Source organism: Protomyctophum parallelum, assembly GCF_964188405.1.
Source record: "Protomyctophum parallelum genome assembly, chromosome: 6".
NCBI classification, from domain to species: Eukaryota; Metazoa; Chordata; class Actinopteri; order Myctophiformes; family Myctophidae; genus Protomyctophum; species Protomyctophum parallelum.
Genome location: NC_139701.1, coordinates 54,988,358 through 55,012,157, shown reverse-complemented (window position 1 = coordinate 55,012,157; position 23,800 = coordinate 54,988,358). Strand labels below are relative to the sequence as shown.

At 42.8% G+C, this 23,800-nt stretch overlaps 1 protein-coding gene across 1 annotated transcript; it reads left to right on the top strand.

Annotated features, from left to right (window-relative positions):
• The first annotated feature begins 944 nt into the window (after positions 1-944).
• Positions 945-22,728, top strand: ttc14 (tetratricopeptide repeat domain 14). The gene is made up of 13 exons (XM_083766868.1): positions 945-1,055; positions 2,791-2,948; positions 3,765-3,889; positions 5,284-5,483; positions 5,668-5,752; positions 7,596-7,725; positions 9,717-9,872; positions 11,187-11,258; positions 16,188-16,307; positions 17,837-17,959; positions 18,756-18,873; positions 19,991-20,094; positions 20,416-22,728. Exons 2-13 carry the CDS (start codon positions 2,815-2,817, stop codon positions 21,854-21,856), a joined length of 2,808 nt encoding a protein of 935 aa, XP_083622994.1. The 5' UTR covers positions 945-1,055; positions 2,791-2,814; the 3' UTR covers positions 21,857-22,728.
• The last annotated feature ends 1,072 nt before the right edge of the window (positions 22,729-23,800 follow it).

Below are 23,800 nucleotides of genomic sequence, written 5' to 3'. Positions count from 1 at the left end.
ATTTCTGCTGCCAGTTTGTATAAATGTTTGAAACATGTTTGAATCAACTCAAATACGTATATCATGTGTTTATGTACAGTATATACAAATAAACTGCAATTTCACAATAAGACAATGTTAACATAAACAACACAAAGGTAGATTTTCATATTGCTGTGTTATTGACATTGTTATCAGTTCATACAGTATTTAATTTTCCATCATGAATTTAGAACTACGGTAAATGTTTATTTAGGAATAAATCAGCATTCATTCTTCCTACTCTTTTATTATGTTAACTCTGTTCAATGTATTCAATGTAACTGGTGTTATTGTAAATGTTATTTTAATGCTATAATGTAATCATATAAATGTTTCATATTTATCTCATGTCTTGACTCTTAACCTCAGCCCACCACACGCATACATGCACATGCACGCACGCACACACACACACACACACACACACACACACACACACACACACACACACACACACACACACACACACACACACACACACACACACACACACACACACACACACAAACACAAACACAAACAAAAGTGTTTGTGAAACATAGAAATTGGCGTATTTGACAATGTTTGATCAGGTTTTTCTATATAGGCTATAGTTAGTTTGTTGGTCACTTTTGGCTTAGTAATGGTCATATTAACATTTAATTTTATCATATTAATAAGAAGTTATTTAATGGAGACCACCTGCCGCCCCCCCCCCCCCCCCCCCCCCCCCCATCAAGGACCACTGGTGGTCCCCGGACCACTGATAAGAAAACCACTGCCCTTTGTGGCCATGAAAGACAGAGGAATGTGACCTAAAAAATACTGGTGGCCTTTTGAGCAATGGCCGGAACCTAACTGCTTTGAATACCACGGTTTCCCACGGTACAATATAAAACGTAACACACCAAGGTACTGTGATGCGCTTGCGCACAATGCGCAGGAGGAGGTTGGGCCATTTTCTTTTTATGTTATTGTTTCAAAATGTAAACGTGTTAATTTTCTTCTTGCAAATGGAGAAAATAATAGAATATTTGACGGCGTGAAATTATACTGTGAGTTTTTTTTACCATACGTGACCGTGTGGCAACAGGGGGGGCGGGGGGGGGGGGGGGGGGGCTAAAACCTTTATGAGATTTGAGTTATTGCTAGCATGCTAACAGTTTTGCTAACCTATCTACGTGGACAGTGCTGTGTTGAACAACTGTGCAGTTGCCACTAACTAAAATGTCGCGTTTTCTAGTTGAAATAGATATAGTTTAATACCGTTTCGACGGTATAACTGCATTTCAGTCAACCTGTAAGCCCTGCATGCTAGTTATGTTGAGCAAAAGCCAAAGGTCTCGACCAGTGATGGAAGAGCAACATGTGAACCATGCCATGGCTAGTTGCAATGTAGATATTTACAGTCTATCTATCTATGATGTAGATATAATCTGTTACGAATCCCGTATTCAAAATGTACTTGAGTGAAAGTACTTCATGTATCAAAACAAGTAGGAGTACTAATTGTGCAGAATAATGTCCCATTTCACAAGTTCAAATAAAATAAATTATTAAATAGCAGATCTACACGCTCACAATGTGCTTGTAGATCTGCTTTTCAAATGGTATGACTCAAAAATATATCTGCGGCTGTAGCCGCAATTTGCAACACTGGATTATATAAATGTCTGATCTGTTTGTATTAAACAACATTAAACTCACCAACATTGCAGCTGTAGTAGGGCAAGCATGAGTTATCCTCTTTCCATCTGCAAAGTTTTTGTTTCATAAAAAAATCCACCGTATATCATCATGTTATGAGCTACTTTCTGTCAAGTATGCCTTACAGCTGCAATGTTGGTGAGTAATGTTTAATACAAGTAGATCGGAAATTAATATTTGGGTCAATGGAGGGTATTGCAACCATGCAACTCTAGATTCAACTCATTATAAAAAAAATGTATTGCTGCAAACTGCAGCTAATGTGGCTGAAGTGGTTGGTGTGTTTTTGTCATAAACATCTACAAAATAATTTCTAGTAACTAAACATTTCGGATAGTTTTAGTAGAGTAAAAACTAAAATTACAATAATTGTACTAAGTACAGTAATTCAGTTCAATGTAATGGATCCCGGGACCCAGGGGTGGTCTTTTAGATCAGATGGGTCCCCAGGGACATTTTATGAGTCCTACTTCAATGACGTTAGAGTACAGTATTGCATCCCGGGACCCCCCCAGTTCATTGAAACATGATTGCTTCCTTTCTCAATTAGTGAGCAGTGTTGTTTTCGTCGACTAAAACTAAGACGAAAAATGTTCGTTGACTACCTTTTCCACTGAAGAAAACTAAATGGAAACTAAATTAAAACAATGCTGTGGTGACTAAAACTAAGACTAAATATACTGACAATTTCGTCAACAAATAAAAACTAGACTAAAATGTTAGGAAGGGACTAGTGGACAACAGATCCAGTATAAGTCATTTTACACTTGGTTGCATGCTGAAAATAGCCGATCTACAAGCTCACAACGCGTCGTTGTGAGCTTGTAGATCGGCTATTTTCAGCAAGTGTAAAATAAGTCATTATGACGGCAACAAGGCCCGCCACTTGACACTAATACATTCCAGGTGACTAAAATGTGACTAAGACTAAGTGAAAACTATTCAGGAGACTATGACTAAAACTAAAATAGAAATTTGCTGCCAAAAACAACACTGTTAGTGAGTCTGAGATGCAGGCTATTTGCATCACTGGTATTTGAGTGCTTTACACTGGTCTCGACTCAACTCCAGTCTCTCTTGCAGGACAAGTCAGTGGAACAATAGAGAATGGACAAAGACTTGTTGAAGCAGTGTCTGGTCTACCACGGACAGACACTGTTCAACACGCTGAAATGTGAGCAGATTGAAAACCCCGACTTTCAAGATATAGTCTCTGACCTATCCAAGACCACATATGAGAGGTAAGCCTTCATGTACTGCTCACATTAACCCCCATTCTGACCTGAGATCAGATTCATACTGGACACACACTGGTCTGATTAACCCATTCTGACCTGAGATCAGATTCTGAAAATGTCACAGTCGTTCTTTGATTTTTCAAAAATAGCAGACCTACAAGCTCGTAGCGCGCCACTCGGTGGCGCGCTATGAGCTTGTAGATCTGCTATTTTTCAATAGCTAAAGCATAACATGATGCTAACACCAAAATGGGTTCCCGTTCAGAATGGGTTAATAGTATATAGACATTCTATCAGTATGGTAAATTGGTAATGTCTCCTTTCTCTACTGCTCCATATAGAGAATTTGCATATTGTTGCTGTCAGGCAGAAACCTTGTATCTCCAGTCCACATTTGAACTTTTTATGAATAGTTCTTTTTTTGTGGGGGAGCGTGGGAGGTGAACTCAAAGAAAACGAGCACTCCTTCTTCTCAATCCGACTGTCAAAACGTACTGTAACATATCTACTTGTGTGTTTTCTGTTGCAGGGTGTGGATGTGATTTAACCCATTCTGAACCGGAACCCTTTTTGGTGTTAGCGTCATGTTATGCTTTAGCTATTGAAAAATAGCAGATCTACAAGCTCATAGCGCGCCACAGAGTGGCGCGCTACGAGCTTGTAGGTCTGCTATTTTTGAAAAATCGAAAGAACGACTGACATTTTTAGAATCTGATCTCAGGTCAGAATGGGTTCATCAGACCAGTGTGTGTCCAGTGGAAACCTCGTATGAATCTGACCTCAGGTCAGTAACATGTATACTTTTGTTTTCTGTCGCAGGGCGGATGTAAGGGAGGGAAGTCATCTAGTGGAGCAGTTCATTGCCAGGAAGGCTGACCTCCTGTTCTCTCCCACATGGAAAACCGCCACGCCACAAGAGGTTGAGCAGGATGAGGAGGCAGCAGGTGTGTGTGTGTGTGTGTGTGTGTGTGTGTGTGTGTGTGTGTGTGTGTGTGTGTGTGTGTGTGTGTGTGTGTGTGTGTGTGTGTGTGTGTGTGTGTGTGTGTGTGTGTGTGTGTGTGTGTGTGTGTGTGTGTGTGTGTGTGTGTGTGTGTGTGTGTGTGTGTGCGTGTGCGTGTGCGCGTGCGCGTGCGAGCGAGCGAGCGACTGACTTCATGTGTAAGCGTGGTGGTATGTGTCTTTGCTCTATTCACGGTGGACAACTATGAATATGTTTAGGTTAAACTAAACTAATACTGGACAACTCACCTCGGTGCTTGCCCGTTTTTCCTCCTGGAATTTTCACCAGTGGGGGGGGATAACTTTGTAATATGCTATTGGCTTGGTTTGTATTCTTTTTGGAAAAATATAAAAGGATACTCTTATGGAAAGGCTATATTATTTTACTTATATTGACCCTATAAACAATTTAGTATTATTTAGTAGGGCTGATTCGAGTTAGATTCGCGATTCTAATGCCGTCCAATTCAGAATCGATTCTCATTTTCCAAAAATCGATTTTCTTTTTCTTTTCTTGCACAAATGTACCTGTACCTGACAGGTACATTTGTGCAAAAAAAACAAAAAATGCATTATGGCCTGGGTTTCTGCATAGTGCATTTACTACCAGCTAAGCTAAGCCTGCCAATTGTATTTATTTTACACCTGTTTTAATACTAATGTATTGTTCTGGTATTGAGTGAGAAGATATTTTGTAACTTTTGTACTGGTTCAAATTTGTGCAAGCTAAATAAATGAGACATGTTCTTACTCTTGGATTTAACCTTTGTGTGTTTAAATCATTCAGTTGATAAAACCTCTACAATTATACAAGCTTTTTACTAAATGTACTCTGCTTTCATGCCAGAAGACTGGAGTATATCATGCTAAAATTCTATTTAATTGTTTTTAATAAAAATAAAAAACTGCTTTAGAATCGGAAAAAAATCTTTTTTTGAATCGAGAATCGGAAAAATCGAAAAGATCGTTTTTGAATCGAATCGTCACCCCAAGAATCGGAATCGAATCGAATCGTGGGACACCTAAAGATTCGCAGCCCTATTATTTAGTAAGGTTTTGCCCACTCAAATGGTACCTCGTCAGATAATCCCCCACATATCCTACAACAACTTCTGTGAACAGACTTCACTGTAGTAGCTTTTCATAAATTATATTTGTACTTAGGGCTGTTCTGCTGTCATGAAAGTTTATAGTTGGAGAAATTCAAAGTCCAGCCGTCTGCTGTCCAGCCTCTCCCACCAACCCCTCACTGGGGAAGATTCTGGGAGGAAAACAGAAACGGGGCGAGTCTTCTTGTTACCAACTAAACTACAGTATGTACTATGTGTTGCCTTCCTAGAGCCCTATGCCAGTATGCCTCCTTTGGAGCTGTTCATGGAGGTGTCTTTTGACGAGAGGAGAGCCATGCTGTACCGCGACCTGGACAGAGGGGACGCTATAGTGGGCAGAATCAACAACGTCAGGGAATATGGCTTCTTTCTCACACTGCTGTGCTGTGCTGGAGGACTGGAGAGAGACATCGAAGACCTGGAGCTGTCGGTATGGGCGAATCAACTTAATTCACTGATTTTCACTTACTTACTTTTCACTTGCACTGATTTTAATGTACCGTTAGAGACGTCTTCGTCTTCATCAAGGATAAATGAACGAATTGATTTTGAGACGGAGCCGTTGTAAACGCATGTTCTCGTCCTCTCTTCTCTCTCTCTCTCCTTCCCTCCAGGCGCTGTGTCATATCAGTGAGGTTCCGTCGACTGGAAGCCATGATGACCCTCTGTCCTATTACCAGATAGGAGACCACATCAGAGGTTAGTTTAGTTTGTAGGCTATGCCCAAAGTAACCAGCTCTGTCCTATTACCAGATAGGAGACCACATCAGAGGTTAGTTTAGTCCATTCTGACCTGAGATCAGATTCATACGAGGTTTCCACTGGACACACACTGGTCTGATGAACCCATTCTGACCTGAGATCAGATTCTAAAAATGTCAGTCGTTCTTCGATTTCTCAAAAATAGCAGATCTACAAGCTCGTATCGCGCCACTCGGTGGCGCGATATGAGCTTGTAGATCTGCTATTTTTCAATAGCTAAAGCATAACATGATGCTGACACCAAAATGGGTGCCCGGTCAGAATGGGTTAGTTTGTAGGCTATGCCCAAAGTAACCAGCTCTGTCCTATTACCAGATAGGAGACCACATCAGAGGTTAGTTTGGTTTGTAGGCTATGCCCAAAGTAACCAACCATATATATATATATATATAGTGTACAGGCTTTAGAAGGTGTCACATTTAACCCACTTAGACCTGAGCTAGATTCTACAAAATGTCTCCTAAATCATTGAGTTTTCTGAAAACCCCATGTTTCTATGTCAGTGGTGCTCAAACTATTTCATGTCAAGAACCCATACAATTATATGTATTTGGCCGCCGACCCCATCTGCAAATATGTTGTTCCAGGGACCCCCCCCCCCTAGACGTGAAGATAAACATTCTCTCTGAAAGAATATATATTCAAAGATTTGCACCAAACTTCACGATTAAAAAGATCTACAAGGTCGTAGCACGGCACTCAGTGCCGCGCTATGAGCTTGTAGATCTTGTAGAGCTTGTAGATGCTATTTTTGAAAAATCTAAAGTTAAAGTGTAACATAATGCTTAACCCATTTTGGGGCGGGAACCCCTTTTGGTGTCAGCATTATGTTATGCTTTAGCTATTGAAAAATAGCAGATCTACAAGCTCATAGCGCGCCACCGAGTGGCGCGCTACGAGCTTGTAGGTCTGCTATTTTTGAAAAAATCGAAGAACGACTGACGCATAAACATAGCTTTTTCGGAAAACTGTCATTTTCAAACAGACATTTTTAGAATCTGATCTCAGGTCAGAATGGGTCAAAACACCAAAAGGGTCAAATAATATCAGAATATAAATGCACCACGTCTGTGTGTGTACGTACGTTTATACGTACTGTACGTCTGTAATCCACATAACCCGAGAACCGTTTGCCCCGCCGACTTCAAATGTGACACACACGTTCCACGCCACCACAGGGGAAGTGCTGCAGTGCCCCGGTGTCAAGTCCGTCGGGTCACCGGTTGTCCAGAACCACCACAAAAGGCTCTCTCTGCCCAGGCTCCGGACAGGGCCCAACCTGACCACCCCTTAGATCTCCATATATGGAGCTGGCCTGTTCTGTTCTGACATCACAATGTTGTTCTGACATCTGCATATTACTCCAAATTAGGGAATGCCTGACAAAGAACTCCGTATTAGAGCCTTAGTTTTGAAACTAATAATAAATAATAGGTGTTTCAGTTTGGGGAGCGCTCTTTTGAAATGACTCGACATCCTGCAGGCAGTTTTGGAACAGGTGATACGCAGGACCTTGAGTGACTTTGGTGTGGAGAGGGAAAAATAAAGGTGGCCTAATATAGGCCTTGTGGAACTCCATATACTGTGTAGGGTTTAAACACGGGAAGAAAATACATTTTAACTTTATTACTCTTGCATTTACACATTTGTAAAATAGACTAGATGAGTGCAAATAATCAAGAGACAAATTGTTTTTGAGATTTTAATTTATGTGCCCAAATTTGAAAGAAAGATTCTACAAAGGTAAATTGATGAATGTGTTCTATTCTCTGTGTTACAGCTGGAGTGAAGGACATCGACCGCTACCAGGAGAAGATCACCGTGTCCCTCCTCTCAACCTCTCTGTCCCCCTTCCTGGAGTACATCAAGCTGGGAGTCATTTCCAAAGAGGAACTGCCTGTTCACTACAGGTAACACACACACACACACACACACACACACTATTCATGTGCTACATGCACTGGCTCAGGAGGTAGAGCAGGTCGTCCAATGATCCCTGGGTCGGCGGTTCGAATCCCGGCTCCTCCTCCTCCTGTCCACATGTGGAAGTGTCCTTGGGCAAAGACACTGAACCCTAGATTGCCTCCAATGAGTCGGTCGGTGTGTGAACTGTGAGCTCGCCACCATTGGTGTGTGAATGTGGGAAGTGAGGACGCTGGCGTCGACTGTTCGCCACTTCACCTCCAAATGTATGAATGAATGAACCATTTGTAAAGCGCTTTGAGCACTTGGAAAAGCACTATAAAAATGCAACTCATTATGCATCTACCCTTTACAAAGATGTAGGCTGCCTTGTGCCTTTGACCTTTGTGATTCTATCTAAGACCTGTTGTTGGCTGCTTTCAATGATTTGTTTAGTGTTGTTTGTTCTATGTGAAAAGGAGAGCGAGCCAAAACGTATTTCATTTCATTGTATTTTATGACCTCTTGCACGCCTAACTTGCTATCCGATGACTGGCTGTAATGGTGCGTCACTTCATTGAATTAAACCCAGTTGAATTTCTGTTTTTGTACTTTTTTACTTATTTTGTACTGCGATGGTCTTTACAGTCCAACATAATATCTCTCCTAAAGAAATTGTACGATGTAAAATAAAGTTGCTTTCACAAGGAATACTGAGTCTAGTCTACAGAGTTGCAAAAAACACTGTGCAACCATAATGTTTAGCCCATTCTGACCGGGCACCCATTTTGGTGTTGGCATCATGTTATGCTTTAGCTATTGAAAAATAGCAGATCTACAAGCTCATATCGCGCCACCGAGTGGCGCGATACGAGCTTGTAGGTCTGCTATTTCTGAAAAATCGAAGACACTTTTAGAATCTGATCTCAGGTCAGAATGGGTTAATAATGAAACTGTCAGGATGTAATAGACATTTTTTTAATCTGATCTCAGGTCAGAATGGGTTAGAAGACCAACAAAATCACTGTACAGTAAATGTAAATGCAGTGTGAGTAACCATTGTACCCTCTATGACGGGGTAGGTTGGTCCTCTATCTATCTAGATCTAGGCACTGGCACCAGTTTATTTTTAACCCATTCTGACCTGAGATCAGATTCATACGAGGTTTCCGCCGGACACACACTGGTCTGATGAACCCATTCTGACCTGAGATCAGATTCTAAAAATGTCAGTCGTTCTTCGATTTTTTTCAAAAATAGCAGACCTACAAGCTCGTATCGCGCCACTCGGTGGCGCGATATGAGCTTGTAGATCTGCTATTTTTCAATAGATAAAGCATAACATGATGCTAACACCAAAATGGGTGCCCGTTCAGAATGGGTTAAAGCTATTGATGGGAAGTTACCCCCCCTACATTACGTTGCTGCTAAACTGGAAAAGAAAAAAAATACTTTTTTCGAGAAATAAATAAAGGTTTCAATCAATTCTTAATCAAACGCCTGGTCATCATGTGTAAGATGCTGTCAGAATGTGTAAGATGCTGTCAGAGTTGTTCTCCCCGTGTCCCCTAGGATAGGATACCCTCACAAAAAACATGCAGTAATCCTGGTCTCTAAACTGCGTCCCCCTGGCCAGCCGGGGCGCCTGATGGAGGGGAAAGGAACTGGTTGGAATAACGTGTTCCTTCCATACGTCCAACCAGGGAAACTCCCCCCTGTCAGGTGTAAAAGGAGCAACTTGGACACTCAGGCATGAAGGAAGCATGAGTTCAAGTCCGTTGCTCTCCCCTTGTCCCCCATATATGGGGACTAGGTTGGTGGAGGGTGTGTAGAGCCCAGGATCACATTAGATGATTGACACAGGGGTGAAAAATGGGTTACAAAATCGTGGGATAAAAAATATATATTAAAAAAAATAAGATGCTGTCAGAAAGCTCAGCAACCATAAGGTGTGTGTGTGTGCATGCTGTGAAAGGTATGTCTTTTCTCTCCTCTTCAGTCGCAGCGTGCGCGTGGCTAACGACACCAGTGAGACGTACGAGCGTGTCCTGACGAGTTGCCATGGCTACTACAACCCCTCGGTGGTCCAGTACCTGCTGAGGAAGGTGGGCATCAGCCACACCCAACCGCCCTCGCTGATGAGAGGCCTGCAGAGGTACGCATACACATGGCACACAGGTATACACAGTAGGGCTGACCTCGATTAGTGGAATAGTCGACTAATCGATCGGAACGGGTCTCAGTCGACTGACCACCTCTTAGTCGACTGAGCAAAACAAAAACAAAACATTGTATATAAAAATACAATATTTACAAAAATATACAAAAATATTGTATTATTCCACTAGGTCTGTGGGGGACATAAACACATTTGAACATTCTGACTGTTCAAATCTCCAATGTGCATCTGGAGTGTGTCTGCCTGTGTGGCAATGTGCCACTGCCTGTGACTTGAATCGCACAGTGTGCTGGCCTGATAGACTCCAGAATCTCAATCTGGCTAATGACAAGCCTCTCAGTTGTTAAAAAAAAAGATTTGAACAGTCAGAATGTTCAAATGTGTTTATGTCCCCCACAGACCTAGTGGAATAATACAATATTTTTGTATATTTTTGTAAATATTGTATTTTTATATACAATTTTTGTTTTTGCTTAGTCGACTATTAGTCGACTAACAGCAAATGTATTCATCTATCAGTCGACTATACAAATCCTTAGTCGGGGACAGCCCTAATACACAGTACACAGGTATACACAGTACACAGGTATACACAGTACACAGGTATACACAGTACACAGGTAACCATGCTTCTGGACTGTTTGTTGAATGGCTGTGAATTCATGAAATGTGACCAGATTTGACTGAGAGCCTGCCAAATTCCAGTTTTTCACCAGAGGAGAAAACGCTGAGAAAAATGGGTCAAGAGTTAAAGACTCTTCACATACTAGAGCATGTGAAATAGGTGTCGGAGCTGAAATCGACATGTAAATATGAAATATATGCTTAAACATGCAGCTAGGTGTAATGTTAGAGACCGCAGAAGTGAACCTTTCAAGCCTGTGTTTTCAACTCGCTGTTTTTTGCAAGACATTACTCTATAAGCCATATCTCCAAAACTGGTGGGTCAAACTGAACCACCAATATGTCAATTTGAAGGTATGGTTCCCTGCGAAAATTCCCCAAAATCAAATGGCAGTCCCTCAGTCAAATTTGGTTACACATTTTAACTTGGTTTTTTGTGTGTGTGTGTGTGTGTGTGTGTGTGTGTGTGTGTGTGTGTGTGTGTGTGTGTGTGTGTGTGTGTGTGTGTGTGTGTGTGTGTGTGTGTGTGTGTGTGTGTGTGTGTGTGTGTGTGTGTGTGTGTGTGTGTGTGTGTGTGTGTGTGTGTGTGTGTGTGTGTAAATGCATGTGCAAATGACCCAATATTAGTTTTATACGTAAAACACCATTATGATCTCTCACACACAGCAAACATTTCCGGGAGCAGGACTTTGCATCGGTGATCAGGAAGAAACAGTCTGCATCCTGGGCTCTGAAGTGGTAATTCTTATTATATTATATATTATTATAATTCTTATTATATTAACAGTCTGCATCCTGGGCTCTGAAGTGGTAATTCTTATTATATTATATATTATTATAATTCTTATTATATTAACAGTCTGCATCCTGGGCTCTGAAGTGGTAATTCTTATTATATTATATATTATTATAATTCTTATTATATTAACAGTCTGCATCCTGGGCTCTGAAGTGGTAATTCTTATTATATTATATATTATTATAATTCTTATTATATTAACAGTCTGCATCCTGGGCTCTGAAGTGGTAATTCTTATTATATTATATATTATTATAATTCTTATTATATTAACAGTCTGCATCCTGGGCTCTGAAGTGGTAATTCTTATTATATTATATATTATTATAATTCTTATTATATTAACAGTCTGCATCCTGGGCTCTGAAGTGGTAATTCTTATTATATTATATATTATTATAATTCTTATTATATTAACAGTCTGCATCCTGGGCTCTGAAGTGGTAATTCTTATTATATTATATATTATTATAATTCTTATTATATTAACAGTCTGCATCCTGGGCTCTGAAGTGGTAATTCTTATTATATTATATATTATTATAATTCTTATTATATTAACAGTCTGCATCCTGGGCTCTGAAGTGGTAATTCTTATTATATTATATATTATTATAATTCTTATTATATTAACAGTCTGCATCCTGGGCTCTGAAGTGGTAATTCTTATTATATTATATATTATTATAATTCTTATTATATTAACAGTCTGCATCCTGGGCTCTGAAGTGGTAATTCTTATTATATTATATATTATTATAATTCTTATTATATTAACAGTCTGCATCCTGGGCTCTGAAGTGGTAATTCTTATTATATTATATATTATTATAATTCTTATTATATTAACAGTCTGCATCCTGGGCTCTGAAGTGGTAATTCTTATTATATTATATATTATTATAATTCTTATTATATTAACAGTCTGCATCCTGGGCTCTGAAGTGGTAATTCTTATTATATTATATATTATTATAATTCTTATTATATTAACAGTCTGCATCCTGGGCTCTGAAGTGGTAATTCTTATTATATTATATATTATTATAATTCTTATTATATTAACAGTCTGCATCCTGGGCTCTGAAGTGGTAATTCTTATTATATTATATATTATTATAATTCTTATTATATTAACAGTCTGCATCCTGGGCTCTGAAGTGGTAATTCTTATTATATTATATATTATTATAATTCTTATTATATTAACAGTCTGCATCCTGGGCTCTGAAGTGGTAATTCTTATTATATTATATATTATTATAATTCTTATTATATTAACAGTCTGCATCCTGGGCTCTGAAGTGGTAATTCTTATTATATTATATATTATTATAATTCTTATTATATTAACAGTCTGCATCCTGGGCTCTGAAGTGGTAATTCTTATTATATTATATATTATTATAATTCTTATTATATTAACAGTCTGCATCCTGGGCTCTGAAGTGCTAATTCTTATTATATTATATATTATTATAATTCTTATTATATTAACAGTCTGCATCCTGGGCTCTGAAGTGGTAATTCTTATTATATTATATATTATTATAATTCTTATTATATTAACAGTCTGCATCCTGGGCTCTGAAGTGCTAATTCTTATTATATTATATATTATTATAATTCTTATTATATTAACAGTCTGCATCCTGGGCTCTGAAGTGGTAATTCTTATTATATTATATATTATTATAATTCTTATTATATTAACAGTCTGCATCCTGGGCTAAATATGTATTATTTTACAAAATATTATGGCGATTATTTAAAATTATTATTATTATTATTAGAGAGATCTCGTGATCTTTTGTGGACCGATGTAATTTCTTGGGGTCTAGTAGGACTATAGTAAATGATAAAAAAAAGAAATCGCTATAATATTTTGTAAAAAAACAAAACATATTTAGCCCCATGCTCGAATGCCCTGTCAAAAACAGCTAAAATCCCTAAAACTTTCTCTAATTACAACCTAAAACATGAACCTTGGTTGGAAAAAAACTAAAGTTGTCCTTTAACCCATTCTGACCGGGCACCCATTTTGTTGTTGGCATCATGTTATGCTTTAGCTATTGAAAAATAGCAGATCTACAAGCTCATATCGCGCCACCGAGTGGCGCGATACGAGCTTGTAGGTCTGCTATTTTTGAAAAAATCGAAGAACGACTGACATTTTTAGAATCTGATCTCAGGTCAGAATGGGTTCATCAGACCAGTGTGTGTCCGGCGGAAACCTCGTATGAATCTGATCTCAGGTCAGAATGGGTTAAGCATGGCCGTCACTAACCCTTTCTCAGAGATAAAAATAGTTTATAGTTAAGGGACGCAATAAAACAACAAGCTCTATTTTGCTAGCTTTAGTTATAATAATCACGTATTCTGTTTTCTACATGAATATAACCACATTATAACCATATAAAATTAAATGGGAGTTAAAATCTGCTATTTGTAGAAATGGCAAAATATGACTCCTAACGTTGTTGAAGTAGGACTCATAAAATGTCCCCATGGGACTCATTCTAAAAGACCATCCCTGCATCCTGGGACTCATTCTAAAAGACCATCCCTGCATCCTGGGACTCATTCTAAAAGACCATCCCTGCATCCTGGGACTCATTCTAAAAGACCATCCCTGCATCCTGGGACTCATTCTAAAAGACCATCCCTGCATCCTGGGACTCATTCTAAAAGACCATCCCTGCATCCTGGGACTCATTCTAAATGACCATCCCTGCATCCTGGGACTCATTCTAAATGACCATCCCTGCATCCTGGGACTCATTCTAAATGACCATCCCTGCATCCTGGGACTCATTCTAAATGACCATCCCTGCATCCTGGGACTCATTCTAAAAGACCATCCCTGCATCCTGGGACTCATTCTAAAAGACCATCCCTGCATCCTGGGACTCATTCTAAAAGACCATCCCTGCATCCTGGGACTCATTCTAAAAGACCATCCCTGCATCCTGGGACTCATTCTAAATGACCATCCCTGCATCCTGGGACTCATTCTAAATGACCATCCCTGCATCCTGGGACTCATTCTAAATGACCATCCCTGCATCCTGGGACTCATTCTAAATGACCATCCCTGCATCCTGGGACTCATTCTAAATGACCATCCCTGCATCCTGGGACTCATTCTAAATGACCATCCCTGCATCCTGGGACTCATTCTAAATGACCATCCCTGCATCCTGGGACTCATTCTAAAAGACCATCCCTGCATCCTGGGACTCATTCTAAAAGACCATCCCTGCATCCTGGGACTCATTCTAAAAGACCATCCCTGCATCCTGGGACTCATTCTAAAAGACCATCCCTGCATCCTGGGACTCATTCTAAATGACCATCCCTGCATCCTGGGACTCATTCTATAAAAGACCATCCCTGCATCCTGGGACTCATTCTAAATGACCATCCCTGCATCCTGGGACTCATTCTAAAAGACCATCCCTGCATCCTGGGACTCATTCTATAAAAGACCATCCCTGCATCCTGGGACTCATTACATTGAAAACCTGTTTACATCACTGCTTTCTCTCCCTCCTCATCCCTCTCTGTGTCAGTGTACGTGCCGGGGTGGACCACTTTAACCCATTCTGACCTGAGATCAGATTCATACGAGGTTTCCGCCGGACACACACTGGTCTGATGAACCCATTCTGACCTGAGATCAGATTAAAAAAATGTCAGTCGCTGTTCGATTTTTCAAAAATAGCAGACCTACAAGCTCGTATCGCGCCACTCGGTGGCGCGATATGAGCTTGTAGATCTGCTATTTTTAAATAGCTAAAGCATAACATGATGCTGACACCAAAATGGGTGCCCGGTCAGAATGGGTTAACCCTTTCTCTACCTCCTCATCCCTCTCTGTGTCAGTGTACGTGCCGGGGTGGACCACTTTAACCCTTTCTCTACCTCCTCCTCCCTCTCTGTGTTAGTGTACGTCAGGGGGGTGCCCACACTTTTTTTGACTTGCGAGCTACTTTCAAAATGACGAACTCCACAAGATCTAGGGCTGCGAATCTTTAGGTGTCCCACGATTCGATTCGATTCCGATTCTTGGGGTGACGATTCGATTCAAAAACGATCTTTTCGATTTTTCCGATTCTCGATTCAAAAAAGATTTTTTTCCGATTCTAAAGCAGTTTTTTATTTTTTATTAAAAACAATTAAATAGAATTTTAGCATGATCTACTCCAGTCTTCTGGCATGAAAGCAGAGTACATTTAGTAAAAAGCTTGTATAATTGTAAAGGTTTTATCAACTGAATGATTTAAACACACAAAGGTTAAATCCAAGAGTAAGAACATGTCTCATTTAGCTTGCACAAATTTGAACCAGTACAAAAGTTACAAAATCTCTTCTCACTCAATACCAGAACAATACATTAGTATTAAAACAGGTGTAAAATACATACAATTGGCAGGCTTAGCTTAGCTGGTAGTAAATGCACTATGCAGAAACCCAGGCCATAATGCATTGCATCTGTCAGGTACAGGTACATTTGTGCAAAAAAAAAAAAAAATCGCGGCATTAGAATCGCGATTCTAACTCGAATCGATTTTTTTTGACAGCCCTAAGATCTACCCACCAAAAATGATACCATTGCTGATTTGTTTTTAAAATGTACCTATAGCGGCGCACTTGAGGAATAGAGGGGAGGAAATGGAACTGGTAGGGTTTTAAAAAATGTATTATAATGCTACTGACATCTGTGTGCAACACACTTGAAAACAAAGACTTGCATTGTGGGTATTGAGCTGACAGGCACTTTTTGATGTCAATCAATCAAGTCACCTTAAGCACGGCCGTCATTAACCCTTTCTCTACCTCCTCCTCCTCCTCCCTCTCTGTGTTAGTGTACGTGCCGGCGTGGACCACTTTAAGCACGGTCGTCACGTGGAGGCCATGAACGAGTACAACAAAGCCCTGGAGATCGACAACAACAACGTGGAGGCGTTGGTGGCGCGTGGAGCACTGTGAGTCTGTCTCTGCTCTCATTGGCCTCTTGACATCTTTGCACACTCCGAGCCATCTAGAAGTGTCTGTCTGTCTGTCTGACTGTCTGTCTGTCTGTCCCTGGCTAATCTTGCAAATCGGCAGTATATTTATTGTGCTCACTGCCGCAGACTGTACTGCACGCCTAAGAACTCTTGACAATGCGTAAGTAAGTAGCCTTGCCAAGCCATGAGGCCCTTAGGGCAGGAGCCTATCTCCTGTTTCTGTAGCGTGAGGCAGCTTGATGAAGTACACCCCCTGGACATGACGCTAGTATGTCGCAGGGACTGACCCCCCAATTCAACCCTTTGATGCTGAGTGTCAAGCAGGGAGGCACTGGGTCCCATTTTTAGAGTCTTTGGTATGACCCGGCCGGGGATCGAACCCCGACCTCCCAGTCTCAGGGCGGACACTCTAACCACAAGGCCACTGAGCTGGTGACAATGCGTGCAACGTGTATACCGTATTACGTAACCGAAGGGGAATCACGCTGTCATGTACAGTAAGTGATGGTCGAATTCAGCTGCAACCATGGCCAAATATCGACATACTACTTATGTCATACTGTATGTCTGTGGACCTCAACATGTGGGTCGGGACCCAAACTATACTATAAAACTGGTCAAACATTGGCCAAATTGTCAAATTATATAAGAAACATTTGTGACAAAATTATACTCATAATGTGCATGTGTCGTGCCGTCTGGGACTGGACCCCCCCCCTCTCTCTCTCTCGCACTATACGCACGCAGCCACGCACTGTTCTTTTGGGCACGGAGGCACAGCGCTGCAGCCCACTGATATAACAGACAGCAGCGCAAAATGTTTACAAGTTTATCAAGATGGAAGTCCCTGCTCCCCAGTCCCCACACAGTGACAGCACTCCATGTTTACGGCACGCACAGACAGACAGACAGACATAATATTCTGTAGGCTATAATACACTGCAGTGTTTTTATGTGTTTTCTTAAGCAATTGATTAATGTACTCGTCCTCATTTCGATCAGGGCTTCAGTCTCCTCATTCGACCACGTCTATCCACGGTAACGGGACATCTAAAATATGCCTTCTCCGTCTACCAACTGTGTTCAGCGAGTCCTCACCCGCCACATTATGTTTGCTTCATTTCCTTTATTTACTGCGGATTGCATTCACACCTGCACCGAATCGTAATCAAGTGCGATTGGAAGCGAAGCGAAACCCCCCGTTTTTGCTCGGAGTAAAATGCGGTTCTTTCATATACGCATTAGGACTCGAATGAGCCTTCACACCTGCCAAAACGAAAGTGCACTTTCAGAAAATGCGCAGTATAGGATTCGTTTTAATCGCAGGAAAGCTCTCTTGGTGTGAAGACTAGCAGGAATAATCTGTGTGGGGGAAAAATGAATACTATTCATTCTCGCTCGTTATACCCACCGTTGAATTGCACTTGTGAAGCACCTTTACACTCCTCTTCTATGTTTTTATTTATTTTTGCTATGCTATATTTCCCCTCTCTGTTCATTCCAAGGTATGCCAATAAAGGCAGTATAATGAAGGCCGTGTCGGACTTTGAGCTGGGCCTGGAGACCTGTCCGGATCACCGCAATGCCAAGAAGTACCTCTGTCAGACGCTGGTGGAGAGGGGGAAACAGTGAGTCACAATCCACCTGCTGCGTGTTCTGCCCAAGTTAACAGTATCTTTCTTGATTCTTTGCTCACGGAGGGTTAATTTAATCTTGCCAGGTGACAAATTGAATTCCCTGCCAAATTCGACAAATAATACCGGTTACGTCAGGTTATATTGCCAGGGAATGTTAAGCCGATAAATATAGTTTGACGCTCTCAAACCTCGGCTGCCGGTTCACGACATTTTGGGGCGTTGGTTGTAATCAAGCCGGCACCTATTAATCCATTCTGGGCGGGATAACCCCTTTTGGTGTCAGCATCATGTTATGCTTTAGCTATTGAAAAATAGCAGATCTACAAGCTCATATCGCGCCACCGAGTGGCGCGATACGAGCTTGTAGGTGTGCTATTTTTGAAAAATCGAAGAGCGACTGACATAGAAACATAGCTTTTTTCCGAAAACGGTCATTTTGCCGACACCAAAATGGGTGCCCGGTCAGAATGGGTTAAATGCTAACAGTAACACAACATTACAAGTGAATTTAAAACCGTCAAACCAACTTCAAACAGTGGGTTAATACGGACGGAGTGAGGTCCTGGTTAAACCGGTTTACATCTCTGGGCCAGAAGGATGTGTGACAGCAGCCATTGGAGGAGACACGATAAAGCATAGACACTCTGGAAACTCACTAAAACAACACAGAGTCGAACACAAAAGACAAACCAACGATGAACTGACTCTGGGTCTGTGGGCGTGCTCTATAGGCTTCAGGAGAAGGGGAAGCTTGTGAACTGACTCTGGGTCTGGGTGTGCTCTATAGGCTTCAGGAGAAGGAGAAGCTTGTGACGGCAGAGGGGCTGTACCGGAGAGCTCTGTCCCTAGACGACTCCAACCTAGAGGCCCAGGAGGCGCTGCGCAAGATCACAGACGCCATACAGGTGAGCTGCCTGTGGCCCACAGACACACAGCACAGACACACAACACAGACACACAACACAGACACACAACATCGCACACCTGTGTTGATGGGTATACATGTAGTCACAGAGCTTGAGACACTCATGTGACATGCACGCACGCACGCACGCACGCACGCACGCACACACACACCACCCATATCTTCTGGTTTGTAATACTGATGAAGTGTTTTGGTGTATGTGTGCGTCTCCGTGTGTGACTCCGGGACTCTGCCCGGCTTTGACCCTCCAACTTGCCACGACCTCGTCCCCTGACAAAACAAATCAATCCACGATGATGACGTCGACGACCATCACTCTCTCCTGCCGGACTCTGGTTTGTATACCACCGTGTGTCCCGTCCCCCTCCCCCCTGCTCCGAACATGGTAACTGTGAAACCCATCTGGGAAATGTCTCTGCTTTCTCTGCTGTTCCCTCCTCCACCCATTTGTCTCTATGCCAACCACTCTGCTCTGTGCCACCTCTTCTACATGATAAACCCTCTCTCTCTCTCTCTCTCTCTCTCTCTCCACCCATCCTCTATCTGTCTCTATGCCAACCACTCTGCTCTGTGCCACCTCTTCTACATAATAAACCCTCTCTCTTTCTCTCTTTCTCCACCCATCCTCTATCTGTCTCTATGCCAACCACTGCTCTATGCCACCTCTTCTACATGATAAACCCTCTCTCTCTCTCTCTCTCTCTCCCCACCCATCCTCTATCTGTCTCTATGCCAACCACTCTGCTCTGTGCCACCTCTTCTACATGATAAACCCTATCTCTCTCTCTCTCTCTCCCCACCCATCCTCTATCTGTCTCTATGCCAACCACTCTGCTCTATGCCACCTCTTCTACTCTCTCTTTCTCTCCTTTTCAATCTTACCTTCCAACTGCTTTGTTACTTGCCCCACCTATGCTGTTGCTCTTTTTTTCATTAAATCAATGAACGCATGCCATTCCGGGGTCACGTGACTTGTGCATGTCTGACATCCCGATGTGTTTGTGTTGTATTATATATATATATATATATTTGTGTGTGAATACATTGCGATGTGGGGTTTGCCTTTGCCTCGCCTTTGCCTCTGGGGCGCCGTGAAGAAATCCATCCGGCTGCGAGAGGAGGCCGTGGCGAAGGAGCAGGAGAAAACTAAGAGCAACACCAGTGCTGAGAAATTGCGTAAGATCTTAAAAGAGGACAAAAGGTGAGTTGGCAACGGAGCGTTTTTATCAGGTATGGAAGGTATCTGCACCAACAGGAACGTAAACTCTGCTGCCAACATGCAAACTGGCTATATACTGTACAATAGACTCACTGTATGGGTGCTATATTATGTTCATAATGCGTAGATTTGAGTGCCAAGATTTATACTCAGTACAGTACATGCATGCAACAGCTGCTTCTGTATATGTGACTATTACTTTATAAACCAAATGTAACTAGTATATATATATATATATATATAGTGTATGATCATCTGTGACGAGGATCAGAAAGACAACGTGTCCTCTCTCTCTCTCTTCAGGATGAAACGAAGACGGAAGAGATCAAGCTCTTCCTCTTCCTCCTCGTCCTCTTCAAGCCACTCCTCTTCCTCCTCCTCCTCCTCCAACTCTTCCTCCTCCCTCAGGAGGAAGAGGAAGAGGAAGAAGAAGAGGAGGGAGAGCAGACGACACCGCAGGCTCTCCTCCAAGGACGGCGAGGAGAAGCAAGGGAGACGAGAGGAGGAGGAGGAGGAATGGTACCCTGCACCTCCCAACACCTCCGCCACCTTCCTCAACCAGAAGGGAGGTCCGGCGGGGTGTGGAGGAGGAGACGAGGACGAAGTGGACGACAGGAGGATCAGCCAGCTGTACTCGCTGTCGGCGGCCTCGGAGGACGACGAAGAGGCCTCGGACGGATCCCCACGCAGGGAGGGGACGAGGAGGAGGAGGAGGAGGAGGAGAGGGGACGACAGGGAGGCATGGAGCAGGAGGGGGAGAAGCAGCCAGAGTAGGAGTCCAGAATGCCAGGTGAGGAGCGGGGAGGAGGGGAACAGGAGGAGGAGGAGGGGGAGAAGCAGCCAGAGTAGGAGTCCAGAATGTCAGGTGAGGAGCGGGGAGGAGGGGAACAGGAGGAGGAGGAGGGGAAGAAGCAGCCAGAGTAGGAGCCCAGAATGCCAGGTGAGGAGCGGGGAGGAGGGGAACAGGAGGAGGAGGAGGGGGAGAAGCAGCCAGAGTAGGAGTCCAGAATGTCAGGTGAGGAGCGGGGAGGAGGGGAACAGGAGGAGGAGGGGGAGAAGCAGCCAGAGTAGGAGCCCAGAATGCCAGGTGAGGAGCGGGGAGGAGGGGAACAGGAGGAGGAGGGGGAGAAGCAGCCAGAGTAGGAGTCCAGAATGCCAGGTGAGGAGCGGGGAGGAGGGGAACAGGAGGAGGAGGAGTGGAGACGGGGGGGAGACGAGCAAGGAGAAGAGGGGGAAGGAGGCCAACGGTGGGGAGAGGAGGGACAGCCTGGACGAGAAGAGGAACCGGAAGTATTCCTCCTCGTCGGCCGGGTCGGAGTTCTCTCGGAAGTCTCTCGGTAAGGCCTCGTCAGCCTCCCAGAGCGCCGACGTGGCGGACAGGAGGAGCTCCGGCTCGGCCGACAAACGCTCCGACGGCAGAGCGAGGAGCGACGGATCCTCGTCCAGGAGGGTCTCCTCGGACTGCGGTAGGTATGAGAACCAAGGTCAGCCGGGGGAAGAGAGCAGAGCCGGACGCAGGTCAGAGAACCAAGGTCTGCCGGGGGAAGAGAACAGAGCCGGACGCAGGTCAGACCCCGCCAAAGTGACCGCTGCCGGGCCCCGCAACGGACAGCAGTCCCTGGCTACGGCGCCCGCGGCGGTGGCGCCGCCGGGGCCCCAGAAGGACCTTCCTGCCAACTTAATGTCCATCTTGGATCGGATCGCCCAGTTTCAGAAGGAGAAAGGAGGCAGGCCAAAGAAATGATTACCCGATTTACTTTAACCCATTCTGACCTGAGATCAGATTCATACGAGGTTTCCGCCGGACACACACTGGTCTGATGAACCCATTCTGACCTGAGATCAGATTCTAAAAATGTCAGTCGTTCTTCGATTTTTTTCAAAAATAGCAGACCTACAAGCTCGTATCGCGCCACTCGGTGGCGCGATATGAGCTTGTAGATCTGCTATTTTTAAATAGCTAAAGCACAACATGATGCCAACACCAAAATGGGTTCCCGCCAAGAATGGGTTAATCACGCGTTTGTTGGAATCTGAATAACGGTCTCATGTCACGGTAAAGGATAAAACACAACTTAACGGACTTTGTCGTAACTGAAACGGCGATATGGTTATCCGTCTGTTACGATCAGTGATGGACAGTGATAATCCCAAGAGTCATTTGATTTTACACTAAATGTCTTATTCCTCGTACTAGATTCAAGGCCTTAATGTATGTACTGTACAACCGTTGTAGGATTCTTATAGTTCTGTCTAGAGCTGTTCCGTCTTAGAACATCAGAACGTTCTGCCTTACATCTTACCATGCCATGAAACACAAGGTTTTCTGGTCCAAACGGTCCAATGTCTTTTTTCTTTTGAACACCCCACATTCTGGGCTGTTTTATTTTGCGGTCGTTGACATTGGATTTTGTCCTACACTTTCAATCCGTACATCTTGTGGTATGATTTCATGCCAAGGAAGGAAGTACGGTAGTACAAAAGCTGTAATGTTTTATCAATATGTGCCATCAACATCATGAAATGTATCCTTGGAAGATGTCACATAAGTCAAATATGCCCCCACCTCAATGTCTGGGTCTTTATCAATTTAATAAACTTGACTTATTGAGTGCTTATCATGTCCAAACTGTTTTATTATTTTTTTTATGTCCTGTGTTTTGTTAGGTCTATAGCTCAGCTGTTCGGTCAACTTCACAACTACAAAAGTCTTAGTGGTGAATTTCACGTGGTAACTAATCAACATCTCAATATAAATTTGTTCTGAGTTTTGTTTTTGCAATCGGATATTGTGAAATCTAGTAGTTTATCCCATTCTGACCTGAGATCAGATTCATACAAGGTTTCTGCCGGACACACATTGTTCTGATGAACCCATTCTGACCTGAGATCAGATTCTAAAAATGTCAGTCGCTCTTCGATTTTTCAAAAATAGCAGACCTACAAGCTCATATCGCGCCACTCGGTGGCGCGATATGAGCTTGTAGATCTGCTATTTTTAAATAGCTAAAGCATAACATGATGCTGACACCAAAATGGGTGCCCGGTCAGAATGGGTTAAGAGAGCTCCATGGTGTCGGTGCGTCTTGAATGTTTGCGGAGCTGGTGCCAATGTGTTATATTGCAAAAGGCAAGTCGCCTAGTAGTAATCAAATCAGTCAAAGGTGTATATACTGTATATAGCAAAATTGGTTCTCAAAGTGCGATCTGGGGACCCCCAGGGGTCCTTTAGACCAGGGGTCTCCAGCAAAAGTACATTGCACTCAGGCATTGATGACGACTGAACATGGAGGGATCTCTCGAGGCTGTATGTATGGCATCAAAAGGTCCCCCGTTTAATTTGATGTGTCAAAGTGTCCCTGAGCAAGGCAATTACGCCAGCCACTCAGGCCAATATAGCATAGTTTTACACCTCTTACATTTTGGCTGTAAGAGCGACGTAATGAGAGCTTTGTCCTGCTGTGGTTTCCTCCGCTGACTTTAAACCATTCTGACCTGAAATCAGATTCATACGAGGTTTCCACTGGACACACACTGGTCTGATTAACCCATTCTGACCTGAGATCAGATTCTGAAAAATGTCAGTCGTTCTTCGATTTTTCAAAAAATAGCAGACCTACAAGCTCATAGCGCGCCACTCGGTGGCGCGCTATGAGCTTGTAGATCTGCTATTTTTCAATAGCTAAAG